The 22682-nt window shown below is 46.8% G+C and overlaps 1 protein-coding gene across 1 annotated transcript; it reads right to left on the reverse strand.

Moving 5' to 3' along the window:
• Positions 1–1073: 1073 nt before the first annotated feature.
• On the reverse strand, positions 1074–7343 carry LOC123453052. Its single transcript, XM_045129815.1, has 2 exons — positions 5956–7343; positions 1074–2186 (listed from the first exon to the last, which is right to left on the reverse strand). Exons 1-2 carry the CDS (start codon positions 7114–7116, stop codon positions 1272–1274), a joined length of 2076 nt encoding a protein of 691 aa, XP_044985750.1. The 5' UTR covers positions 7117–7343; the 3' UTR covers positions 1074–1271.
• Between the last annotated feature and the right edge of the window lie 15339 nt (positions 7344–22682).

Raw genomic sequence — 22682 nt, forward strand, 5'->3', positions numbered from 1 at the left:
TAAAGTCGTTCACATAACAAACGTACACTCACCTTTATAAATTCATACATGCATATCCTAATCCATCAACACTTTCGATTGACTGAGCCCGTACACCATCTTGAAGTAGACAAAGTCACCATAAACTATTTCATAATCGACAGACTTGAACTGTAATGCGCAGGGGATACCATTGTCTCACTGATCATTCAACCACGAGTTGGTTTGTGATTGTAATAGTTCTAACAGAGATTGATACCGTGAAGAAGATGTTTTTAAAAGATTTCATTATGAGAGTTTTTACGGTACCCTATACCACTGGTACAGGGGAGGGAGCGGTATATTAAATGCGACCACTTATTTTCTGAGGATAGGATAGGCATAGATTTGTTGTCATGGTAACCTCCGCTACGTCGTCAGTTAGCAAATAATGGCTACTGGAAATAAATTTGTTGTGGCACGACTCCTCCACGGTCTCCTTCGACCTTCTGGCTCCGGTAGCTGGAGCCTGGACAGAGGCGCCCCCGAGCGGTCGTCCTTGACCACGACCTCCGCGGCTCCGCCTCGAGCTCGTCTTCTTTATCGCGCACCCAAGGATCATTGCTAGCATCTGCGTGCGCTCTCTTCCGGAGGGCAGGCCGACCGCCGACGGAGTATATGAGCGCAAAGCTCTGACGCAGGGGCACCTGCGCGTAGGGGAGAGAGCAGCAGGGTGCCTGTGTATACGAAGACAAGCAATACTAGTGGCGGCCTCGCGGTGGAGCAACGGTGTCGGCATGGCAGGTCCTCCACCAGCGCCTAGCGGTAGGTTGAAAAGGAGGGGCGAGGGTGGAGTGGAGGGACGGGAGAGAGCAGCGGGACGTTGACGGCGAGGAAGATGGCCTAGCTAGCTGGACAAACCTCCTCATTCGCCATACAAGGCCCGGGGCGCGGTCGGAAACGGCCAGGGTGGGTCGGCGGAGTGGACTGAATTTTTTTTACTTTTCAAAATGCCCACGAGACTTGTATACTGGATAGGAGGGAGCCAAGCAGTGCAAGCTATACCGCTCGCGACCTCGTTGCCAAATTGAAGCAGTTTAGATCGGTCGCCACCATTAGATTTTATAAATGGACGGTCAATATTTGTCCCCGGGTACCATAAAAGAGCTCAACCGGAAAGATATAAAATGAAGTAGCTATGTTGATTCTTGACACGTGCGGAGACACACGGCGCAAAACAATTCTCTGAAAAGTAAGACACCCGAAAAAAACTGCAAACTTGTACTAATACTTATCCGCCTCTTAATTCCTATTTAAATCTGCACATTAGCATCCATCATTTGCCGTGCAACACCAACGATGGTTGAAAGGGTTTGGTAATTATCCATGTCCCGTGCACTGCCGGTAAGGAGTATACCTAGTTCCAGGTCTCTCATATCCTCCAAAGCACCCTGCAGTTTTGTGCTAGTGTTCCTGTTCTGGAATACTGTAATGCAGTCTGGCTTGCGTTGCATCATCCATGTACATAACTTTGTCACTGTCTTGATTATTATCAGGTACTCAACTGAGGGACCCTTCCCTTCCAAGCTATCAAAAGAGTGGCCCTTGCACTGTTCTATTATATGATTCAGTCTATCCACAAAGCCATCCATGGAAAGAGGAATGAGCGCAAGTGCATTATCAAAATCATCAGAGCTGATCTGCAGTTTGTCACATATCTGCAATGTAAGGCCTAAGAAGGCTGCCAGGGATTTTCTTTTAGCACCTTCGAGCTGAGAAACAACCGGCAAATTGTCACTGGGATTGTTTCTGTTAGCAGCGTGAGAGTGGTGAGCCCCGAGAAAACTGTTCAAGCGATAAAGTGCCCGAGAAAATGAGGGCGGGCCCCGGTTGTGCTGTGGAGAACCCGCCTGATTTGCGTTTGCTGCTTGTTGTTGCCCAAGGTTGTGCTGTGGAGAACCCACCTGATTTGTGTCTGTTGCTTGTTGCTGGCCCGGGTTATGCTGGGGAGAACCCGCCTGATGTGTGTTTGCTGCTTGTTGCTGGCCTGAATTGTGCTGTGGAGAACCCACCTGATTTGCATTTGCTGCTTGTTGCTGGACCGAATTATGCCCGGGAGAACCTGCCTGATTTACGTTTGCTGCTTGTTGCTGGCCTAAGTTGTGCTGTGGAGAACCCACCTGATTTGCATTTTCTGCTTGTTCAACATTGCATATAACTTTGAGCACCTGCCATGCCAAAAAACAATTCAGTAAAGAAGAAACCTCTTATTGTAAGAACAAGGGTGCATGTGCGATATTTCAACAGCAATGTTACATCAAGTAAAAAGAAAAATGGTCGTGCATATTCTACTCCTGATGTGTACTAATTAAAAACCAAGGTATGATAATATTCATTAGTCATTACCTTTTTTTTCTATAAACAATATTGTTAAGGCTCATGCCTTTTTATTGGAATTTCTGCTATGGAGTACGCATGGTCCCAACGAACTTTTGTGTTCCGTTTGGCATGCATCAGTCCAAAATACGTGAAGAAACAAAACGATTTTCTTTTTTTACTTTTGGGTTCCATTTGGTTCTGGTTTATGCTAGCCCCCATTTGAATTTCTGCTGATGTTTGGGAATTTGATTGTAGTAAACAGGTCCATGGTGGCACACTATAAAATGATATATTTTTTTTAGTAAAAGTTATTGTTTTTAGTATATATAGCAAAAGGGCCCATGCGTTGCAACGGAAGAAAGAAATACCACACGGCACACGCTCTTAATTTATAAAAAATGTCTATAATTTGAGAATTTATAGTTACGATACAAATAAAGATGGTCATATCCTACAAAAATGCAGTTTAAAATTTCACAGGTCTTCTATTTTAACACGGCTTGCATGTAGATTTAATACGTACAAAGAATCAGTCAAGTGACCTTCAGTTTCATCTCTAATCCTGATTTTGTTGACGTGTTCATCCCCAACCCGGATGAGTACCGGTATGAAAGAAAGACGAATAATGACTTATTTATTAAGATTGCACCCTAGATAGTATTTTTATTAAACGTTTAACAGATAAAATAATATCATATTTAAATTCTACATATTTTTCTAATCAAATTCCATGTATAATATGTTAAATTTGGAGTTACGGTTTAAAAGATATGAGTATTTTAAAAAATATTTAATATATACTACGAGTTTAATGTCATAAACAGTAAGGGTTTTTTTGTAAAATCACCTCGGTGGGTTTTCCGACGAAAGCGATAGCCTCTTTATTATTAGGTAAAGATATTTCATGAAAAAATCTAAAAGTTTTTCCCACATTCTAGTTAGAATGCTTTGTCATCCTAAAAAGTTTGAAATTCATATGTTCTTTTATTTGCAATAAACAAAAAAGTGAAAAAAGCTTGCACGAATCGTGATGCAGAAATGGATGGCCAGATAAGAAGGTGTACCAAAGCCTATGCTTTCTCAAATGTTAAGCACAATGAAGATTAGGACTACGAATTGTGGTGTCAGATCAAACCTAGACAATACATCAACCTAGTTCGAGAAAAAGTTGACTGAACTGTTAGATATAAGTTCAAAGATTTGTGTTATGTTTCATCACGCATGTTAATTACATGCTCTATCTGAAAAATGTGACGCAGATAACAAAGAATGAGATATAATAAATGAGTGACTTCACCATTCCGAACTGCTCTTTCGTATCTATGAAGCGTAGAGTACTAAGAGCAACTTCAAAGGGACGATCCGAACGACGGTGATTTTGTTTGCTTTTCGTCCTTTTGGGTCGGTCCTCCGTCCCGCATTCGTCCGTTTTTCTTTTTGGGTCGGTTGTGCGCCCAACACATGCGATCCATTTTATGTCCGCATATTTAGATTAAGAAGGCCTCCATGCCAACGCCCAAGAGTTCACGCCGGCACCATGCCAGCGTCCGACATACATTGCTAGCGTACAGAAAATGACCATGCACTTCATGCTGGCACACTTGCCAGCGATCGGCACGCATACCAGCATAGCAAAAAGGGCAGGAATTCGACCACGCCTAGTCGGCCCGTGGTCATGCCAACACACTTGCCGGCAAACAAAAACGGGACAGTGACTGACCTCCGTCGCAGATCACAGCTGGTCGAAGTTGAGCATTTCGGCGTGCATCTTCTCGAACCATAGCTTCTTCCTCGGCGACACGGTGTTCAGACCAACCTTCATGATCTTCACGCCCGTCTTCATGCTTGCGAGGGCCACTTCTTTCGCCTTGATCTTGTCATTCGTGGCCTCGATCTCGAGCATCTTGGCTTGCTTCGCCTCCTCCAACTCAAGGAACACCTACAATTCAAACCAAGCATATGTGGGCAAATGGACATGCAATCCACGGGAAAAATGTGTGGCGCCAAAAGGGAATGAGAGGGCATGCATATTGCATGATGAGGCCTCTCACGGGGCGTGCCTTGATGCTCTCGTAGGTGGCACAAAAATTGTTGCACTCTTGTTGAATCACCCTCCAACGCTTCGAAAGTGTCACCCATCCACGCTTTCTTTGCGTTTAGTACGGGGGAAACTTCTTGCGCTCATGGAACTCATGATGAACATGAGTCCATAGGCTGACCACTTTTGTTCGGCGCCGACCTTCGGGTCTTGCCTAATGTCCCTCCAAAACTCACAAAGGAGCTTGTCCTCGTCCGGCGTGTATGCCTTCGTCTGCTTGCTCTTGTTCTTTGGCTTTGCCCCGACAACAGTTTGGTTGGCGAGCTCCTCCTCGAACAAAGGCTCCCCATCGATGTCCATGTCATCATCCTCCTCCTCAAGGCCGTAGTCCCCCGGGAACTCATGGTCGAGCGAGAAGCCGTCTAGGCCTACCTGATCTTACATGAAGGCATCATGTGGATCATTGGTAGCTTGCATGAATGGCGCTCGGCCGTCCTGGCTTTGGGTCTGATCGGGATCATACGTAGCTGCAGGGTAAGCACCAGCCGCCAGCGCACCATCTTTGAAGATCATGTTCTCGAGGAAACGGTTGGCAGTGTCATCATCGACGGCAGCCGGCATTCCGTCGAACAGATTGTGGGCGCCGGTGAGTATGTCTGCTAGCATCTCGCGATGGCGTTTACTCATGCCTCCGGACGATGATCCGCCTGCCACCGGTGTGGTGTTGAGATCGATGGTCACCGGCGCGGGCGTGGAAGGGGCCACAATGCTTACCTCCGGCGAGCATTCCCCGAAAAAGCGGCTGCCTTGTGGGTAGACGTGGAAGCCGGAAATCGGCTATGTGGAAGACTCGCGCGGCGACTCTGGCAGTATCATCAGAGGATATGTTGACGAGCCTGTGCTGGCCATCACCGCAGCAACGGCGGCGACAAGCCCGTGCTGGCTAGGGTTTACCCCTAGGTACAACGAGGCCTCCCTCGTTGCCACCTTAACCCGGGCATTGGTGTCTTCCTGCTGCGCGGCGGCGACGATGGCGGTGGCGGCAGCAGCCTCACCCCTTGCATTCTGCGCGTGCCTCCGACCCTTCCTCTTGGCCGACTCCACGACCCGCTCCTAGGGCATCAACTCCTTCTTCTTATTCTTGGGCGGCGCGGCGGCCTTGCGGGGGACGCGACCCTTGCCTTTGGCTTCGGCGGCGGTACCGGACGAGGCGAAGGAGGCAACAACGGTGGCCTCAAGGTCGTCGTCCATGGCGGTGGGAGCGGGCGCGGGAGCGAGCTGGAGGGTTTGGGAAAATTGGAGGGAAAAAGTGGCCACTTTGCCGTCGACTTGCGGGCCTGGGAGGGGAGTAGGCGCGCATCGCGCGCGTCCGCGCCAACGCAAATCAAGCTCAAAATTGGGTCGGGAATGGGCCGGTAGGCGGACAAAAAGCAGACGTGCGTCCGTTTGGGTCGACGCGTTGGTTTAAATTTTTGTCCGCGCGGATCCAAACGAACGACGGCGGACGAAATGAGTCGCCCGTTGGAGTTGCTCTAATTGACTATTGGAAAAATGATATGGAAATCTAAATGTACTCTTACCTCATGTAGATTTGTTTTGACTGACGCGAGACGCTCCTCCCTTTCTGCAGGATTTGAATTTGCACAAAGTTGCATCAGCAGTTGTGCTATGGCAGTTTGATATAATCTGGCGTTTTCCGTAGGAATCATATCTGTGAGCAACTGAATTGTCTCTCTGCTGAAATCCATGATCCTCATACAATTGGCATTGTCCATTGCCAGTACTGCCAATGCTTCCCCTGCGGTATTCTTGAGTTCTTCACTCACATTTGCAGCAGCAAATAAGATACCCATCAAGTAGTTAATGAATATCGCTACGCCATCAAGTCCAAGGGTAGGTTGAGTGAACGTATCCAAAGATAGCTCCGTAAGGATCTTTGTTGCTGGAACCTTTAGCTTGTTGTACATGTGGCCCTTTTCCAAGATTGAGCGGATATCATTCACTGCTATCCCATTGCTACAAATCTCTCGGCGTATCTTTTCATTGGTTTCATCTGTGCCACTGACAAGCATGCTCACCACTTCCAGTGCCTTCTCAGTTATTTCCATGGTGATACCATCATCTCTGGGCATGTCATACACTTTATTTTTGACTGGAGATATTATCTTGGAGAGGAGACCCTTGTAATCATATATGTGTTTGCAGTTGTCCGGGTTAACTGCAAGCTTGGCAAGAATCAACAGGCCATGGATAATTAGAGGTTTGCTTTCAGCTCCACTGGTACCGCTGGCTAACTGAACAAGCCCCTGCGGGTCAGTTGTGATATCAATAGCTGTCTGATGGTCAATGTTGACATTGGTAGCTGGGGCTGATATTTTCGTGAAGTAGGGATTAATCATGGAAGATATGGACTCTGTTGCTCCTGATATGTCAGCCAGGCGCAGGTTGCTAGCAAGATGTGCCACAATTTCTGCGATGCATATTTTTGTCCTCTGATCAGTGCGGCTCTTTGAGGTAACCATGTCAAGCAGCCTGGAAACACAGAGCGGCGAGGATTGTATCTGGGATAGAGTTCTTGTTCTATGCTCCTCTTGGGATGTCAATGTATGCATCACCAAAACTGCATCAGTGTGATCCTGACTGTAGTCAGATTTAATCAAGTCTGATGCGAAGGAAGCCAGGTTCCTGTTGATGGTACTTGACACCCCATTCTTTATGGCCGTGCTCAAGGTTTTGTCCATATATTTGTCAATCAATTCTCTGTTGTCCTCAAGTCCGTACTTGCAGCTCACGTGGTTTGCAAGATAAGAACGATACAACTTGAGACACAACCACAAGATGAACAATCCACCTTGGAGAAGCACGAGAGCATAGAACAAGATGAGTGCACGAAACACATTGGAATCGTCATGATGTCCCGAAAGGAGGGCGACGAGGCGATAGATGGAAAGCGATATGCAGCCTAACCCTGCGACCATCGGAACTGCAAGGACCAATATTGCTAAGAAGGCCGTAAACATTATGACATCCCTTGCATTTCCAAGTGCCAGAATGAGATAGTTAACGAAATTTTGGCCAGTTGCTCGGCCAGTCAGCGGCCTACCTCGCCCCCATTTCGTGTAGTGCTCGGCGCCCAATTCGAGGAATGCTGGTGGAACTTGGTTGAAAAATTCTGCCTCGGGGCTTACATTTATGCCCACGACCCTGTTGGCCAAGAGAGGCGAACTAATTACTGGATCTGTTTGTATTACGACTAATCAACAGTCATAAGAAGAGGATGAGGATTGAGGAGGTACCTGGCTGTTTGTATGAAGACGATAGCGGTGATGACCCAGAAATCAGCTTTCTGTAGAGAAGTGGAGAAACCGCCAAGCAGGACGACGGTCGCCCAGACGAAGGCGAGGGCGCCGAGCCCCGTGGCAAGGATCTGCACAAACATCTCGGATACCATGCAGATGTTAAGCGGCAGCTCCGGTACCTGGTGCAAGGGCTTGCCTCCGCGCGTTGACCGTTGAAGGTCGAGCCCTCGAGCACCTTGCAGCTGGACTGCATCCCTCAAGACGACCACGAGTTGACCCAGCACATGCGAAAGCGCCGCTTCCATTCTGCTTGCGGTCTGATCAACCAAGCAGCCTCGTTCTCCTCTATCAAGTGTTCTAGTCTTCTAGCTCTAAATGTTGTCTGCGAAAGTGGGAATGCAAGCGCGTACATATATCCTGGAATCACAGAGACAACCACCATGTATTAACGCATACGAATTTCATATACCATCTCTTCTCTCCTTGACCAGATTCTAGGACTTGCTGCGTGTTACTATTCTATATCCAACTTGGAAGTAAAAATTGTTATGTGCAACGGCCACTATGATATCTTATTCATGGGTATCCACCATCACGTGCACGACCACGATGCACATCAACCGATCCGAATCATATTGTAGCTGGTAAAACATGATTATTGTCGAATGCTTTAGGATCATCTTCCCAAGTCACCACATGAACATTCATCCTCCCAGGTCGTTGAGGGCGATGACAGTACCAGCTGATGGAGTTTCATTTGATTGCAAATGAAGAACATAGAAAGAAAGAAATTATCCAGCTGGAGCAAAATGAGGATACAATTGTACGATATGACAATCTAAAATGGTATATCTCTAACTATTATAAACAACATTTTGCGGTTTCACAGGATAGTTTTGTCTCTCCTGTCGAACACGAGGTGGGGAATATTCCTCAGCTCAGGCTATACGAGAACGAGGTTTTAATCAAACAGTTCACGGAAAAAGAGGTATTTGAGGCCATACCGCAGATGAAGAATAATAAAGCTCTCCAAACCCGATGGATTCCCAGCAGAATTTTATAAAAAATGGTGGCATGGAGCATATAAATGTGGCTGTGCTACCCGCATAGCGAGCGGCATCTCGCTCGCAAGCTGATCCACCTCGCATGATTTGCATCGCTGTCCAATGAGAGCGTACGTTGCATCTCTCTGGTCAAAATCTGATCATTCGTTTTCCTGTACGCCGTGTGATTGTGCTAGAACCAATGAAAAAAATAGCGCGCTATATAAAGTAGCGTCGCCCTTAAAAATATAGTATTAGCATGATATTAGCGAGACATTGTACACTGATAAATTTAGCGAGACAATTTTGTAAACGCTATAGCGTGCTATTAACGACGGTATAGCGGGCTATTTTTTTCAGTGCCTAGAACCGATGATGGCTGGGCCAGCTTTGCGCATGGGTCCATCTCGCAGCAACACCGTGTGTGCGTGCCTGTGTCCAGGTGGAAAAAAGCAGCGGTGATCGTGGGTTGCGAGGGCAGGCCAATTTTTTTGTTATAACTTTTAAGCCAAACAAATTGCAGATTCGATCCCCGTTTCAAAAAAAAATAAAATCTGATCTGATCTCTTTACGTGACGCCAATGTCCCTGTCGTCTGGGTTGCATTGGAGACGCCAGGGACCCTGGCGTCTGGCGCGGGGCCCGCTCCATTCCCCCTTCCATTGACCGACTGACGTGGCAAAGGGACCAGGCGCCAGTGGCCATGGCGTCTGGACCCCGACCACACCCAAACGCCACGCACCCTGGCGTCTGGCCCCGATAACTACCAGGCCCACCCGCTCTTCTTCCTCCTCACCCCTCCCTATATATGTTTGTGTTCTCTATCTCTCTCTCGCCCCCACCTTCCTCCTCACCACCTGTCACGTCCAAGATGCGATCATATCCTCAATTTGGCACGGGGCCTCGTTAGGGATAGAAGCGCATCGCATCGTTTCGCACGAATGGATATCGTTACAAGTACATGTACTGAAAAGAAGAGATATATGGAATTGGCTTACACTCGCGACAAGCTACATCAGAGTCACATCAGTACAATGCATAAACATCATGAAGAAGAGCAGGGTTCGACTACGGACGAAAACAAACGAGAAAAGAAAAACGAAGTCCATCCATGCTATCCCAGGCTGCCGGCGTGGAACCCATCCTAGATCGATGAAGAAGAGGAAGAAGCAACTCCAAATGAACAACCAACGCGCTCGCGTCAAGTAACCTTTACCTCTACTTGCAACTAGTGTTGTAGTAATCTGTGAGCCACAAGGGACTCAGCAATCTCATTTCCAAAGGTATCAAGACTAGCAAAGCTTAATGGGTGAGGTATGGTTAAGTGGTGAGGCTACAACAAGCGACTAAGCAATGTATGAGGTGGCTAACTTACGAGTACAAGAATAAGAGGGGGATGATCTACGCATAACGGACGTGAACTACTGAAGATCAAATGAATGATCATGAACACCTACCTACGTTAGACATAACCCCACCGTGTCCTCAATTGGAGAAGGAACTCACGAAAGAGACAGTCACGGTTACGCACACAGTTGGCATATTTTAGTTAAGTTATCTTCAAGTTATCTAGAACCAGTGTTAAACAAAGTTTCCACGTTGCCACATAACTGCGGACACGTCTTTCCGAAAGATTTAACCCTGCAGGGGTGCTCCAACTGATCCATCACAAATTACCACAAGCCACATAGAAATCCTCGATCACGAAACTAGCGATCTCGTCGGACTCCTTAGTGGAAAACCTCAACTCTGAGATTACCCAAAGCATCACCGGAATCCCGATGCACAAGACATTCGTCAAAGGTAAAACTAACCCAGCAAGGCGCCCGACGTGTCGACGATCCCAATAGGAGCCGCGTATCTCGTTCTCAGGATACGACGGATGAGCGATGGTTACCACGCCAGACGCCGAGTTGCCCTGGGTAGCATTAGTAAGCTGCTCTGTTTTGGACCAGCACCATCAGCACTTGCCCTCCCTCTATTATGTAAAATTACTCCTCGGGTTCATGACGCCCTATGCTTTCAGTATTAACAAAATTATTATGTTGGGCAAATAGTACCAATGTTGGGCCTTGCCAGACTATCTTTAATCTAAAACGAATTATCAAGGGGGTCCCCATAACAACCCCGATCGTGTTAGGTGCGCTCAATTATGGAACATAACACCGGTAGCCGAAACTAAGGGGGCAAAGGTGGAGCAAAACACCAGGCTAGAAAGGCCAAGCCTTCCACCTTTTACCAACTATATAGGTACATTAAATTAAATAGAATTTAATAGGGTGATATAACAAGGAACCCATGTTTTCACATGGAAGCAACTGCACCTGCAACTAGCAATGCTTACACATGGTTAAGCAAGCGGTAACATAGCCAATCAGTGGTTTGCTAGGTTGTGAACAGGTTGAAGGTTTTCATGGCAATGTTGGGAGGCTGATATTTAACATGTGGTAGGCAACGAGGCATAATCAATAGAAACGGTAAAACTAGCAATGCAATGATAGTAATGGTATCTGGGGAAATGGTCATCTTGCCTGAGATCCCGCTGAGAAGAAGAATGACTCCGTGAAGCAGACGAACCGACGTAGTCGAACGGGTCCTCACTTTCCGACACGCTTGCGGAACTCTATCGAGACGAAGGAAACCGGAAACAAGAATCAACACACGATGCACAACACATATGATGCTTGAACGGAGAATATATGCAAGACATGGCATGGCAATTCACGACAATCAAACACTACACATTAAGTGAAGTTCAATATACAACGAGTTGCATATTGACGAAACTCCACATACGAATTATTCAGTTCTATCCCAATTAGGTACACGGCGATATTAAATGTGGTTACACTTTGCCGCCTCCAGATACACTTCGCCGCCTCCAACAACGTCGCCGAGTACGAAGCACTCGCTCATGGCCTTCGGCTTGCCAAAGAGATTGGCATCCGGCGGCTCCTCTGCTTCGGCGACTCGGATCTCGTGGTGCAACAAGTTTCTGGCGAATGGGACGCCAGGGACGCCAACATGGTGAGCTGTCGCTTCCTCATCCAACAGCTCAGCGGCCCTTTTGAGGGCTGTGAGTTTCATCATGTCTCGAGGGCGGACAACGAGGTGGCTGATACCTTAGGCAAGATCGGCTCTACAAGGCATGTGATTCCAGCCGGCGTCTCCCTTGAGCAACTGCACAAGCCCTCCATCAAGCCGTCTCTGGAGTAGGCGTCGATTTTTGTGCCGGCAGACCCTTTAGTACCAACGACGTTGGCTACGCCAGTTTCACCGGCTACAGCTCCTGTGCCGGCTACACTGGCTCTGCCGACTCCAACTGCTGCGCCGAATACAACTACCTCGTCGGCTGCGACTGCTTCGCCGGCTACAACAGCAATTCCGGCTACGCCAAGCCTCGAATCCTGTCGGCTCGACACCCAGTGGGTGGCTGTCATGGAGGTAGACAGCGTGCCGGCTGCCACAGCGGCATCAGAGACAGAAAGTCTCGAGCCTGCGACTGCTTCATCAAGCGCGGGGGCTACAGAAGCCCCCGATACTCAAGTCAAGACGGAGCCAGCCCTTGTGTCGGCTCCGTCGTGGGCTCAACCCATCTTGGCCTTCCTTCTTCACGGCGAACTTCCTCAAGATGAGGCGGAGGCAATGCAGATTCAACGCCAATCAGCAGCCTACGCCATCATCAATCGCGAGCTGGTTCGACGTAGCGTGACTAGTGTATTCCAGCGTTGCGTCGAATCAGAAAAGGGGCAAGAGATCCTCAGAAACATACATCTGGGTGAGTGTGGGCCTCATGCCGCCTCCAGAACCCTGGTAGCCAAGGCGTTCCGCCACGGATTCTACTGGCCCACGGCCCTCGAGGAGGCCGTGAACATGGTCAACAAATGTGAAGGCTGCCAACGCTTGAGCACGCAGAGCCACATGCCGGCTTCAACCCTCAAAACCTTCCGCCTGGCATGGCCGTTTGTTGTCTGGGGGCTGGATATGGGCCATTCAAGACCGCTCGAGGCGGCATGACGCACTGATACGTCTCCAACGTATCTATATTTTTTGATGGTTTCATGCTATTATCTTGTAAAACTTTGGATGTTTTGCATGCTTTTTATTTATATTCTCGGACTAACTTATTAACTCAGTGCCAAGTGCCAGTTCCTGTTTTTTCCATGTTTTGACCCCTTTGAGAAGAGATTTTGAAACGGAGTCCAAACGGAAGAAAATCCTCGAAAAGATTTTTTTTGGAACGGAAGAAGATCGAAGAACTTGGGAGCCAAGCCAGAGGAGCGCCAGGGGCCCCACAAGCCCCCACCCCGCGGCCAGGGGGGCCGCGCCATCCAGGCTTGTGGGCCCCCTGGAGGTCCCTTGACCTAGATCTTGCGCCTATATATTCCCAAATATTCCCAAAAAAAATCAAGAGACGATCCCAATCACTTTTCCGCCGCCGCAAGCTTCTGTCTCCGCAAGATCCCATCTGGGACACGTCCTGGTGCCCTGCCGGAGGGGGGGGGGATTCGGACACGGAGGGCTTCTCCATCAACACCATGACCTCTCCGATGATGCGTGAGTAGTTCACCATAGACCTACGGGTCCATAGCTAGTAACTAGATGGCTTCTTCTCTCTCTTGGATCTTCAATACAAAGTTCTCCATGATCTTCATGGAGATCTATCCGATGTAATCTTCTTTTGCGGTGTGTTTGTCGAGATCCGATGAATTGTGGATTTATGATCAAATTATCTATGAATCTTATTTGAGTTTCTTCTGATCTCTCTTATGCATGATTTAATATCCTCGTAATTCTCTTCGATTTGTGGGTTTTGTCTGGCCAACCAGATCTATGATTCTTGCAATGGGAGAAGTTCTTGGTTTTGGGTTCATACCGTGCGGTGACCTCACCCAGTGACAGAAGGGGTAGCGAGGCACGCATCGTGTTGTTGCCATCAAGGGTAAAAAGATGGGGTTTTCATCATTGGTTTGAGATTATCCCTCTACATCACGTCATCTTGCTTAAAGCGTTACTCTGTTCGTCATGAACTCAATACACTAGATGCATGCTGGATACTAATCGATGTGTGGAGTAATAGTAGTAGATGCAGAAAGTATCGGTCTACTTGTCTCGGACGCGATGCCTATATGCATGATCATTGCCTTAGATATCGTCATGACTTTGCGCGGTTTTATCAATTGCTCGACAGTAATTTGTTCACCCACCGTGATATTTCCTATTATGAGAGAAGCCTCTAGTGAACACTATGGCCCCTAGGGTCTACTCCACACCATATTTTCAGCCTTACACTTTTTACTTCATTGCTCTTTCCGCCTTCAGATCTCACTTTGCAAACAATCTTGAAGGGATTGACAACCCCTTTGAAGCGTTGGGTGCAAGCTTGTTTGTGTTTGCGCAGGTACTTTGGACTTGACGAGGCCCTCCTTCTGGATCGATACCTTGGTTCTCAAACTGAGGGAAATACTTACTTCTCCTGTACTACATTACCCTCTCCTCTACAAGGGAAAAACCAACGCAAACCAGAGAAGTAACAAGAAGAACTCCTAAGCGCCAGGGAAGGACTTTTGTTGCCGTAGCAGAAGAATTTATGGCGCTGTTGCCGGGGAGGAAGATCAAGTCAATAACTCATCCAAGTAGGTGTCGCAGACTCATCTCTTGCATTTACTTTGTTTCCCAGTTGCCTCTCGTTTTCCTCTCCCCCACTTCACCAATTTGCCTTTTTCGTTCGCCTTTTCGTTCGCCCTTTCCTCTCGCTTGCTTTCTGCTCGTCTGTGTGGGATAGTCTATCCTGATGGCTAGATCCACCACTTCGAACGATACTCCCGAGAGCGAAGTTCTCAATTTCATACAAATTGAGGGAGAAAACTTAAAGGACGCTTGGTATAGGATTTGCAATGCTCATAGTAGATCTACTCATAAGCAATCCACTACCGTCTTGCTTCGCAGTTTTTATGTGGGTATTTCTCCTTGGAGTAGATATATTCTTGACACCATTGTAGGGTGAAAATTCTTGGGTAGCCATACCGTTGATTCTTATGGAGATGTGATAAATTTGGTAGGCTCACCCCCACTCATGGTTAATGGAACTACCTTAACTTTGGAACATGTGATGCGTAGGCTGGACGCTATTGAAAATAAAGTTGCTACGATTGAACTCATTGGGAATTTGGATAAAAAGATCCACAATCAAATCAATCAGTATGGATCTAGGGTGGGAATGGTTTTGAAAAATTTAAAGGAGAAGGAACCCACAGTTAACGAAAAGCTAGATCATGATTCCGCTAAGATTGGCAAACTAGAGGATGTTATGCCGTTGTGCAGAATACTCCAAATTTTGCCCACAATAAGTTCATCAAGTCTGTCTTTGTTCCTAAAAGTAGTGGTGAATCATCTAGCAAGAAAGATGAGAACCTCAAGATGATAAGTGATCACGCCACTTATGGTTTGAGCACCAAAGACGACGATACGCGATTCTATCGCTTCTATGCCTAGCTAAGGGCGTTAAACAATAGCGCTTGTTCGGAGGCAACCCAATGAATTTATCTTTTTATTTATGTTTTTTTGCGTCCACACTTTCACAATTCTGTTGTGATTGTGTTTTTTGTGTTTCTTTTTGTGTTTGAGCCAAGCAAAACCTTTATGACTAGTCTCGGTAATGGTTGTTTGATCCTCTGGAAAAAGACAGAAAATTTTCGCTCACGAGATGATTTTTAATTTTTATTCAGAAAGATATTTTGAGTTGATTCTTTTTTCTGCTGATTGATATGCTTTTTCCTCAGGCCGTCGTAATTGTTCAGAGTTTTTGAGGTACTAGAAGTATACGAAGTATACAGATTGCTACAGACTGGTCTGTTTTTGACAGATTCTGTTTTTGTTGAGTTGGTTGCTTGTTTTGATGAAACTATGGTTAGTATCGGGGGTACTAGCCATGGAAGAGTGAGAATATAGTAGCCCATCATCAATATAGATGGAATTCAAGTTTGCTACAGTACCAAAAGAAGTGGTAGTTTGTTTCCTTGTACTAATGTTATCACAAGTTTCTGTTTTAGTTTTGTGTTGTGAAATTTTCAAGTTTTGGGTGACGTTCTTATGGACAAAGAGATAAAGAGTGGAAAGAGCTCAAGCTTGGGGATGCCCAAGGCATCCAAAGCCAAAATCGGACACCAGAAAGCCTAAGCGTGGGGATGCCCCGGGAAGGCATCCCCTCTTTCGTCTTCAATCCATCGATAACATTACTTGGAGCTATATTTTTATTCACCACATGATATGTGTTTTTCTTGGAACGTCTTGTATCTTAGGAGTCTTTTATTTTTTGTTGTGTCACGATCATCCTTGCTGCACACCTTTTTGGGGGAGAGAGACATGCATTCATCGTGATTTTGCTAGAATGCTCATAGTGCTTGACTTATATCTTTTGAGCTAGATACTTTTGCTCTAGTGCTTCACTTATATCTTTAGAGCACGGCGGTGCGTGATTTGGTAGTTGGCTTATGCTATGAAAGTAGTCCCAAATGTGCTAGGTACCCAAAGAGGATGCAAAAACCTCCATATTCATGTGCATTGAGTAGAAAGAGAAGTTTTGATTCCTCTCAATTAGTTTTGAGACGTGGATTCGGTAATATTGAGAGTTATGTTAGTAGGGTGTTGTGAATCTAGAAATACTTGTGTTGGAGTTAGTGATTCCCGTAGCATGCACATATGGTGAACCGCTATGTTAGGAAGTTGGAACATAATTGATCTATTGCTTGTCATCCTTTGTGTTGAGGTCGGGATCGCGCGATGGTTTACACCTACCAACCCTTCCCCTCGGAGTATGCGTTTAGCACTTTGTTTCGATTACTAATAAAAAACTTTCGCAACAAGTATGTGAGTTCTTTATGACTAATGTTCAGTCCATGGATTATACGCACTTTCACCTTCCACCATTGCTAGCCTCTCTAGTGCCGTGCAATTCTCGCCGGTGCACAAACCCACCAAATTCCTTCCTCAAAACAGCCACCATACCTACCTACTATGGCATTTTCATAACCATTCCGAGATATATTGTCATGCAACTCCCAGCGTTCTGTCTCATGACTTGTGCCGTCACTCTCATATTGCCATTGCATGATCGGACTAGATCGTTGCACATCCCGGTACACTGTCGGAGGCATTTCCTATGGAGTCATCATCATTGTGATCTTTGAGCTGTGAGTAAATAAAAGTGTGATGATCATCATTATTAGAGCATTGTCCCATGTGAGGAAATAAAAAAAGAGAGGCCAAAGAGCCCAAAAAGAAAAAAAAGAGAAAAGAAAAAAAAGAGAGGCCTAAGAGCCCAAATAAAAAAATGAGAGAAAAAGAGAGAAGGGACAATGCTACTATCTTTTTCCGCACTTGTGCTTCATGTTAGCACTATGTTCTTCATGATTGAGAGCTTCTTTCTTTGTCACTACCATATGCTAGTGGGAATCTTCATTTTATAACTTGGCTTGTATATTCCAATGATGGGCTTCCTAAAAATTTCCCTAGGTCTTCGTGAGCAAGCAAGTTGGATGCACACCCACTAGTTTTCCTCTTGAGCTTTCACATTGATATCTATTAATGGACATCTTCATAGCCTATTGATACGCCGAGTCAATGTGACCATCTCCTCCTTTTTGCCTCACAACCACCACCACAGTCTATTCCAACTATAGTGCTATATCCATGGCTCACGCTCATGTATTGCGTGATATATATAAAAGGTTTGAGAAAGTAAGAGTGCGAAAACAATTACTTGGCCAATTCCGGGGTTGTGCATGATTTAAATTAGTTGTGTGAGGATGATGGAGCATAGCCAGACTATATGATTTTGTAGGGATAACTTTCTTTGGCCTTGTTATTTTGAAAGTTCATGATTACTTTGCTAGTTTGCTTGAAGTATTACTATTTTCATGTCAATAGCAAACTATTGTTTTGAATCTTACGGATCTGAACATTCATGTCACGTGAAAGAAGTTGCAAAGGATAACTATGCTAGGTAGCATTCCACATCAAAGATTCATTCTTTATCACTTCCCTACTCGAGGACGAGCAGGAGTTAAGCTTGGGGATGCTTGATACGTCTCCAACGTATCTATAATTTTTGATGGTTTCATGCTATTATCTTGTCAAACTTTGGATGTTTTGCATGTTTTTTATTTATTTTCTGGGACTAACTTATTAACTCAGTGCCAAGTGCCAGTTCTTGTTTTTTCCATGTTTTTGACCCCTTTCACAGGAGATTTTGAAACGGAGTCCAAACGGAAGAAAATCCCCAAAAAGATTTTTTTGGAACGGAAGAAGATCGAAGAACTTGGGAGCCAAGCCAAAGGAGCGCCAGGGGCCCCACAAGCCCCCACCCCGCGGCCAGGGGGCCGCACCATCCAGGCTTGTGGGCCCCCTGGAGGTCCCCTGACCTAGATCTTGCGCCTATATATTCCCAAATATTCCCAAAAAACTCAAGAGACGATCGCAATCACTTTTCCACCACCGCAAGCTTCTGTCTCCGCAAGATCCCATCCGGGGCACGCCCTGGTGCCCTGCCGGAGGGGGGGATTCGGACACGGAGGGCTTCTCCATCAACACCATGACCTCTCTGATGATGTGTGAGTAGTTCACCATAGACCTACGGGTCCATAGCTTGTAACTAGATGGCTTCTTCTCTCTCTTGGATCTTGAATACAAAGTTCTCCATGATCTTCATGGAGATCTATCCGATGTAATCTTCTTTTGCGGTGTGTTTGTCGAGATCCGATGAATTGTGGATTTATGATCAGATTAGCTATGAATCTTATTTGAGTTTCTTCTGATCTCTCTTATGCATGATTTCATATCCTTGTAATTCTCTTCGAGTCGTGGGTTTTGTCTGGCCAGCTAGATCTATGATTCTTGCAATGGGAGAAGTCCTTGGTTTTGGGTTCATACCGTGCGGTAACCTCACCAAGTGACAGAAGGGGTAGCGAGGCACACATCGTGTTGTTGCCATCAAGGTTAAAGATGGGGTTTTCATCATTGGTTTGAGATTATCCCTCTACATCATGTCATCTTGCTTAAAGCGTTACTCTGTTTGTCATGAACTCAATATACTAGATGCATGCTGGATAGCGGTCGATGTGTGGAGTAATAGTAGTAGATGCAGAAAGTATCGGTCTACTTGTCTCAGACGTGATGCCTATATGTATGATCATTGCCTTAGATATCGTCATGACTTTGCGCGGTTCTATCAATTGCTCGACAGTAATATGTTCACCCACCATGATATTTGCTATTATGAGAGAAGCCTCTAGTGAACACTATGGCCCCTAGGGTCTACTCCACACCATATTTTCAGCCTTACACTTTTTACTTCGTTGCTCTTTCCGCCTTCAGATCTCACTTTGCAAACAATCTTGAAGGGATTGACAACCCCTTTGAAGCGCTGGGTGCAAGCTTGTTTGTGTTTGCGCAGGTACTTTGGACTTGACGAGGCCCTCCTTCTGGATCGATACCTTAGTTCTCAAACTGTGGGAAATACTTACTGCTCCTGTGCTGCATCACCCTTTCCTCTTCAAGGGAAAAACCGACGCAAACTAGAGAAGTAACAAGAAGAATTCCTAAGCGCTAGGGAAGGACTTTTGTTGCCGTAGCACGCACCTTTTGGTGGTTGTTGACAAATTCACCAAGTGGATCGAGGCTAGGCCCATAAATAAGCTTGACGGCCCCATGGCCGTCAGGTTCATCTAGGAAATCGCTGTCCGCTATGGCGTCCCCCACAACATCATCACCGACAACATCACCAACTTCGTCAAGGGTGCTTTGGCACTCTATTGCTCCAAGGAAGGCATCCGGATCGACTTGGCTTCGGTGGCACACCCGCAATCCAATGGCCAGGTGGAGAGGGCCAAGGGCCGGATCCTGGCCGACATCAAGCCAAGGCTGGTGGCGCCACTTGTCCGGTCAGCCGGCTGCTGGATCGAAGAGCTGCCGGCTGTGTTGTGGAGCCTCCGCACCACGCCGAACCGGTCAACTGGCTTCACACCATTCTTTCTGGTATACGGGTCCGAGGCAATCATCCCCACGGATGTCAAGTTTGACTCGCCTCGGGTCACCTTATACACAGAGACAAGAGTGAAGGAGGCAAGAGAAGACGGCGTTGACCTGCTCGAGGAGGCACGTGATCTAGCCTTGAGTCGGACAACCATATACCAACGGAAGCTGAGGTACTACCACAGCAAGAAGATCAAGCCTCTCTCCTTCAGAGAGGGGGACTTGGTGCTCAGAAGAATCCATCGAACAGCCGGCCAGCACAAGCTCTCTTCTCCATGGGAGGGACCTGTCATCATCAGTCGGGCACTGCATAACAATGCATACTACCTGATCGACACCGAGAAGCCAAGGAAGCGCAAGAGAGACGACTCCGGCCAGGAGACGGAGCGTCCATGGAATGCGGTATTGCTTCGCCCGTTCTATTGCTAGAATGCAAGAAAGAAAAAAAGAAAAGAGCACGTACGCATGTATCTTCCTCCCTTTTCGGGATCTTCAATGAATGCAATGGGTGTTCCAAGCCGATGCTTGAGAGATGCCTCTTTTGGATTCATGGCAAGAGTCTTTCACTCATTTGTGAATCTCCTGGTCCGGCTCCACGGGCTTGGGGGCTCGCTAGCCAGTCCGAACAATTTCCTTAGTTGTAGATGAGCGTATAGTGTACGCCGGGTCGAACCTTGCCGTCTCGCAACAGCTACAGACCGGCTCCCGGCTGTCCGGCTAATGAGGCGGTGGCAGGGAAAGCTGGTTGCATGAAAAGTTGTAACACCTTGATTTTTCAAACTTTTTCTTTTCAAAGTATTTTGGATTTTCACTTGCAAATTGGCGGATTTTCAAATTCTTTCAAGCAAGTTGGATTGTGAGTCTCTGATTTCTTGTCCCATGCAACCCAAAACCTTTTTCCTCTTACCAAAACCTTTCTTGGATTAATTTGCAATATTTAATTCTTTCAAATAATTCTTTTTCTATTTTGGGGAATTATGGCATCACCATAGGTTGTGAAGCAACCTATAGTTGGGATAAGCTATAAACCCCAAAACTTTTTCCACATATTCTCAGTATCATATGATTTGAAAATCTTCAAAAACATTTCCTTGCCGAATGTAAAATTTTGGCCAGAATAATTATTTCTTTTCTAACCAGAATTGTCACTTTGTGAAGCAACCCTATTTTTTATGTTTTAGAAAATTCCCAATAAATTCCCTTAGCTCCTAGGGATCCTACTCAGTTCAAATATGTAAAAATATCTGATGGTCCAGTACAAGTTTTGAGCAGGAAAACATTGCTAAGTGTGTGTTAAAACTGAACCTTTGTGAAGGAAGTGCTAGATAGGGGTGCAAAAATGATCTATAAAGTTTTGGGCATGTGTGCACTACCAAATAAAACTCCTCCACCATGTTTCACCTTTAGCAGGGCTTGCATGTGAGTGCCATGAGCTCATTTGCATTCTGGACCAGAAAGGTGGTTTACGAAGGAACTATATTCATTTGATCTTCAAACCTTTTCAAACTTTGCCAGTTTGCAGTCCTTTCTGTGCTGATTAACCCAGACATGCTAACTTGCTTTAACCCTAACCCATTTGAGCTCTAGAACCTCCCCAAGTCTGCAGGCAGAAGCTGTAGTTGAAGCCTACACTTCACAGGAGAGTGTGACTAGTTGAACCAGTGGTGGATGGTGACTAATGAGAGTCGAGTCGACGCAATGGACAAGATCTCCAGGCTTGCGTGGCCTTGTGGAAGCCGTAACCGTGGTGACCACGGTACTGACATGCCACATCGCGTGCTCTGCGCAGTTCCTGTGACAGCCGAGCCGCCCGATCCGTCTTTTGCTGCCCCCCTCCTTGTCCATGGTGTCGTCGGTGTTCCTAGCAGCCGCGTGGCACCTCCCAAAGGCTCTGGGTCACTGGAGAGAGCCGCCGTCGCTCCCAGCCAAGCTCCTTCACGGAACGAACAGTCGGCTCCGGCCACTATGGTCGTCCGCGAGCATCCCATTGACTCTCTGCCCTCCTCCATCCCTCAGGTCGCTCCGCGTCGGCCAGCTCATCCCCCGAGCTCCAGTGGCCGAGCTTATCCTCGCCACCTCGGGAGAGATCGGCCGAGCTCGTCACCGGCCTATTTAAGGATTGGCCAGACCCCGTCGAGCTCTCCATCCTCCTCCAGCCACCTCCAATTGGCCTCTCGAAGAGCGAGCCAAGGCCAAGAGGCCCTCTGGCCTCGAGTCATCATTGGAGCTCCGCCGCCTGCAGCCCCTCTGTCGCCAGAACCAACCACCCTCCCCAGATCCCATTCAACCCCACCATCGAGCTCACGGCTTCCCCTGGTGCTCCTCGACCCCTCGCCCAAGCCAATCTTCGCCGGATTCAGCGTCTCCGACGACCACCCGAAGCCGCCGCCGACGGAGAAGAAGGAGACGACGCCGCCCGTCCATCTCTCGTCGCGCTGCGTGTACGTGTGTGCTCGTCGCAGACCAGCCGTTCCATTCCCTCTATTCCCAGGCATCCGCCGTCGTCTCTATCACCGGCGGCCATCGCCGTAGAGCCGCCGCACCCCTGTCTCCTCCTCTCTCTCTGTTTAAAAGGGGCAGGCCCCACCTGCCAGTGGCTGAGGCCCGTGCCCGAAGCGGTAAGTGGAGGCACCTTCTCCACTTTACGCTTTCGACGTGGCCTCTGTCAGAAATCTTTTTATTTTATTTATTTTTAGAATTGACAAGCAACTTTGACCATTTATATCTTTTTATTCCTAAGTCCAAATCAATTGATTCCTTTTGCATTGAGTTGGTACTGATCCCCTCTATTTTCTGGTAAAATTTGGTATTTTTCTTACACTCATAGAATTTCTGATTAATAAAAAGGTATTATATGACTTTTTCTTTTCTTTTGCTATTTCAAATGTATTTCAGAGGGAAGCTTTGGTGAAGACGAGGAGTGTTTGAACAACCC

Source organism: Hordeum vulgare, chromosome 5H (assembly GCF_904849725.1).
Source record: "Hordeum vulgare subsp. vulgare chromosome 5H, MorexV3_pseudomolecules_assembly, whole genome shotgun sequence".
NCBI classification, from domain to species: Eukaryota; Viridiplantae; Streptophyta; class Magnoliopsida; order Poales; family Poaceae; genus Hordeum; species Hordeum vulgare.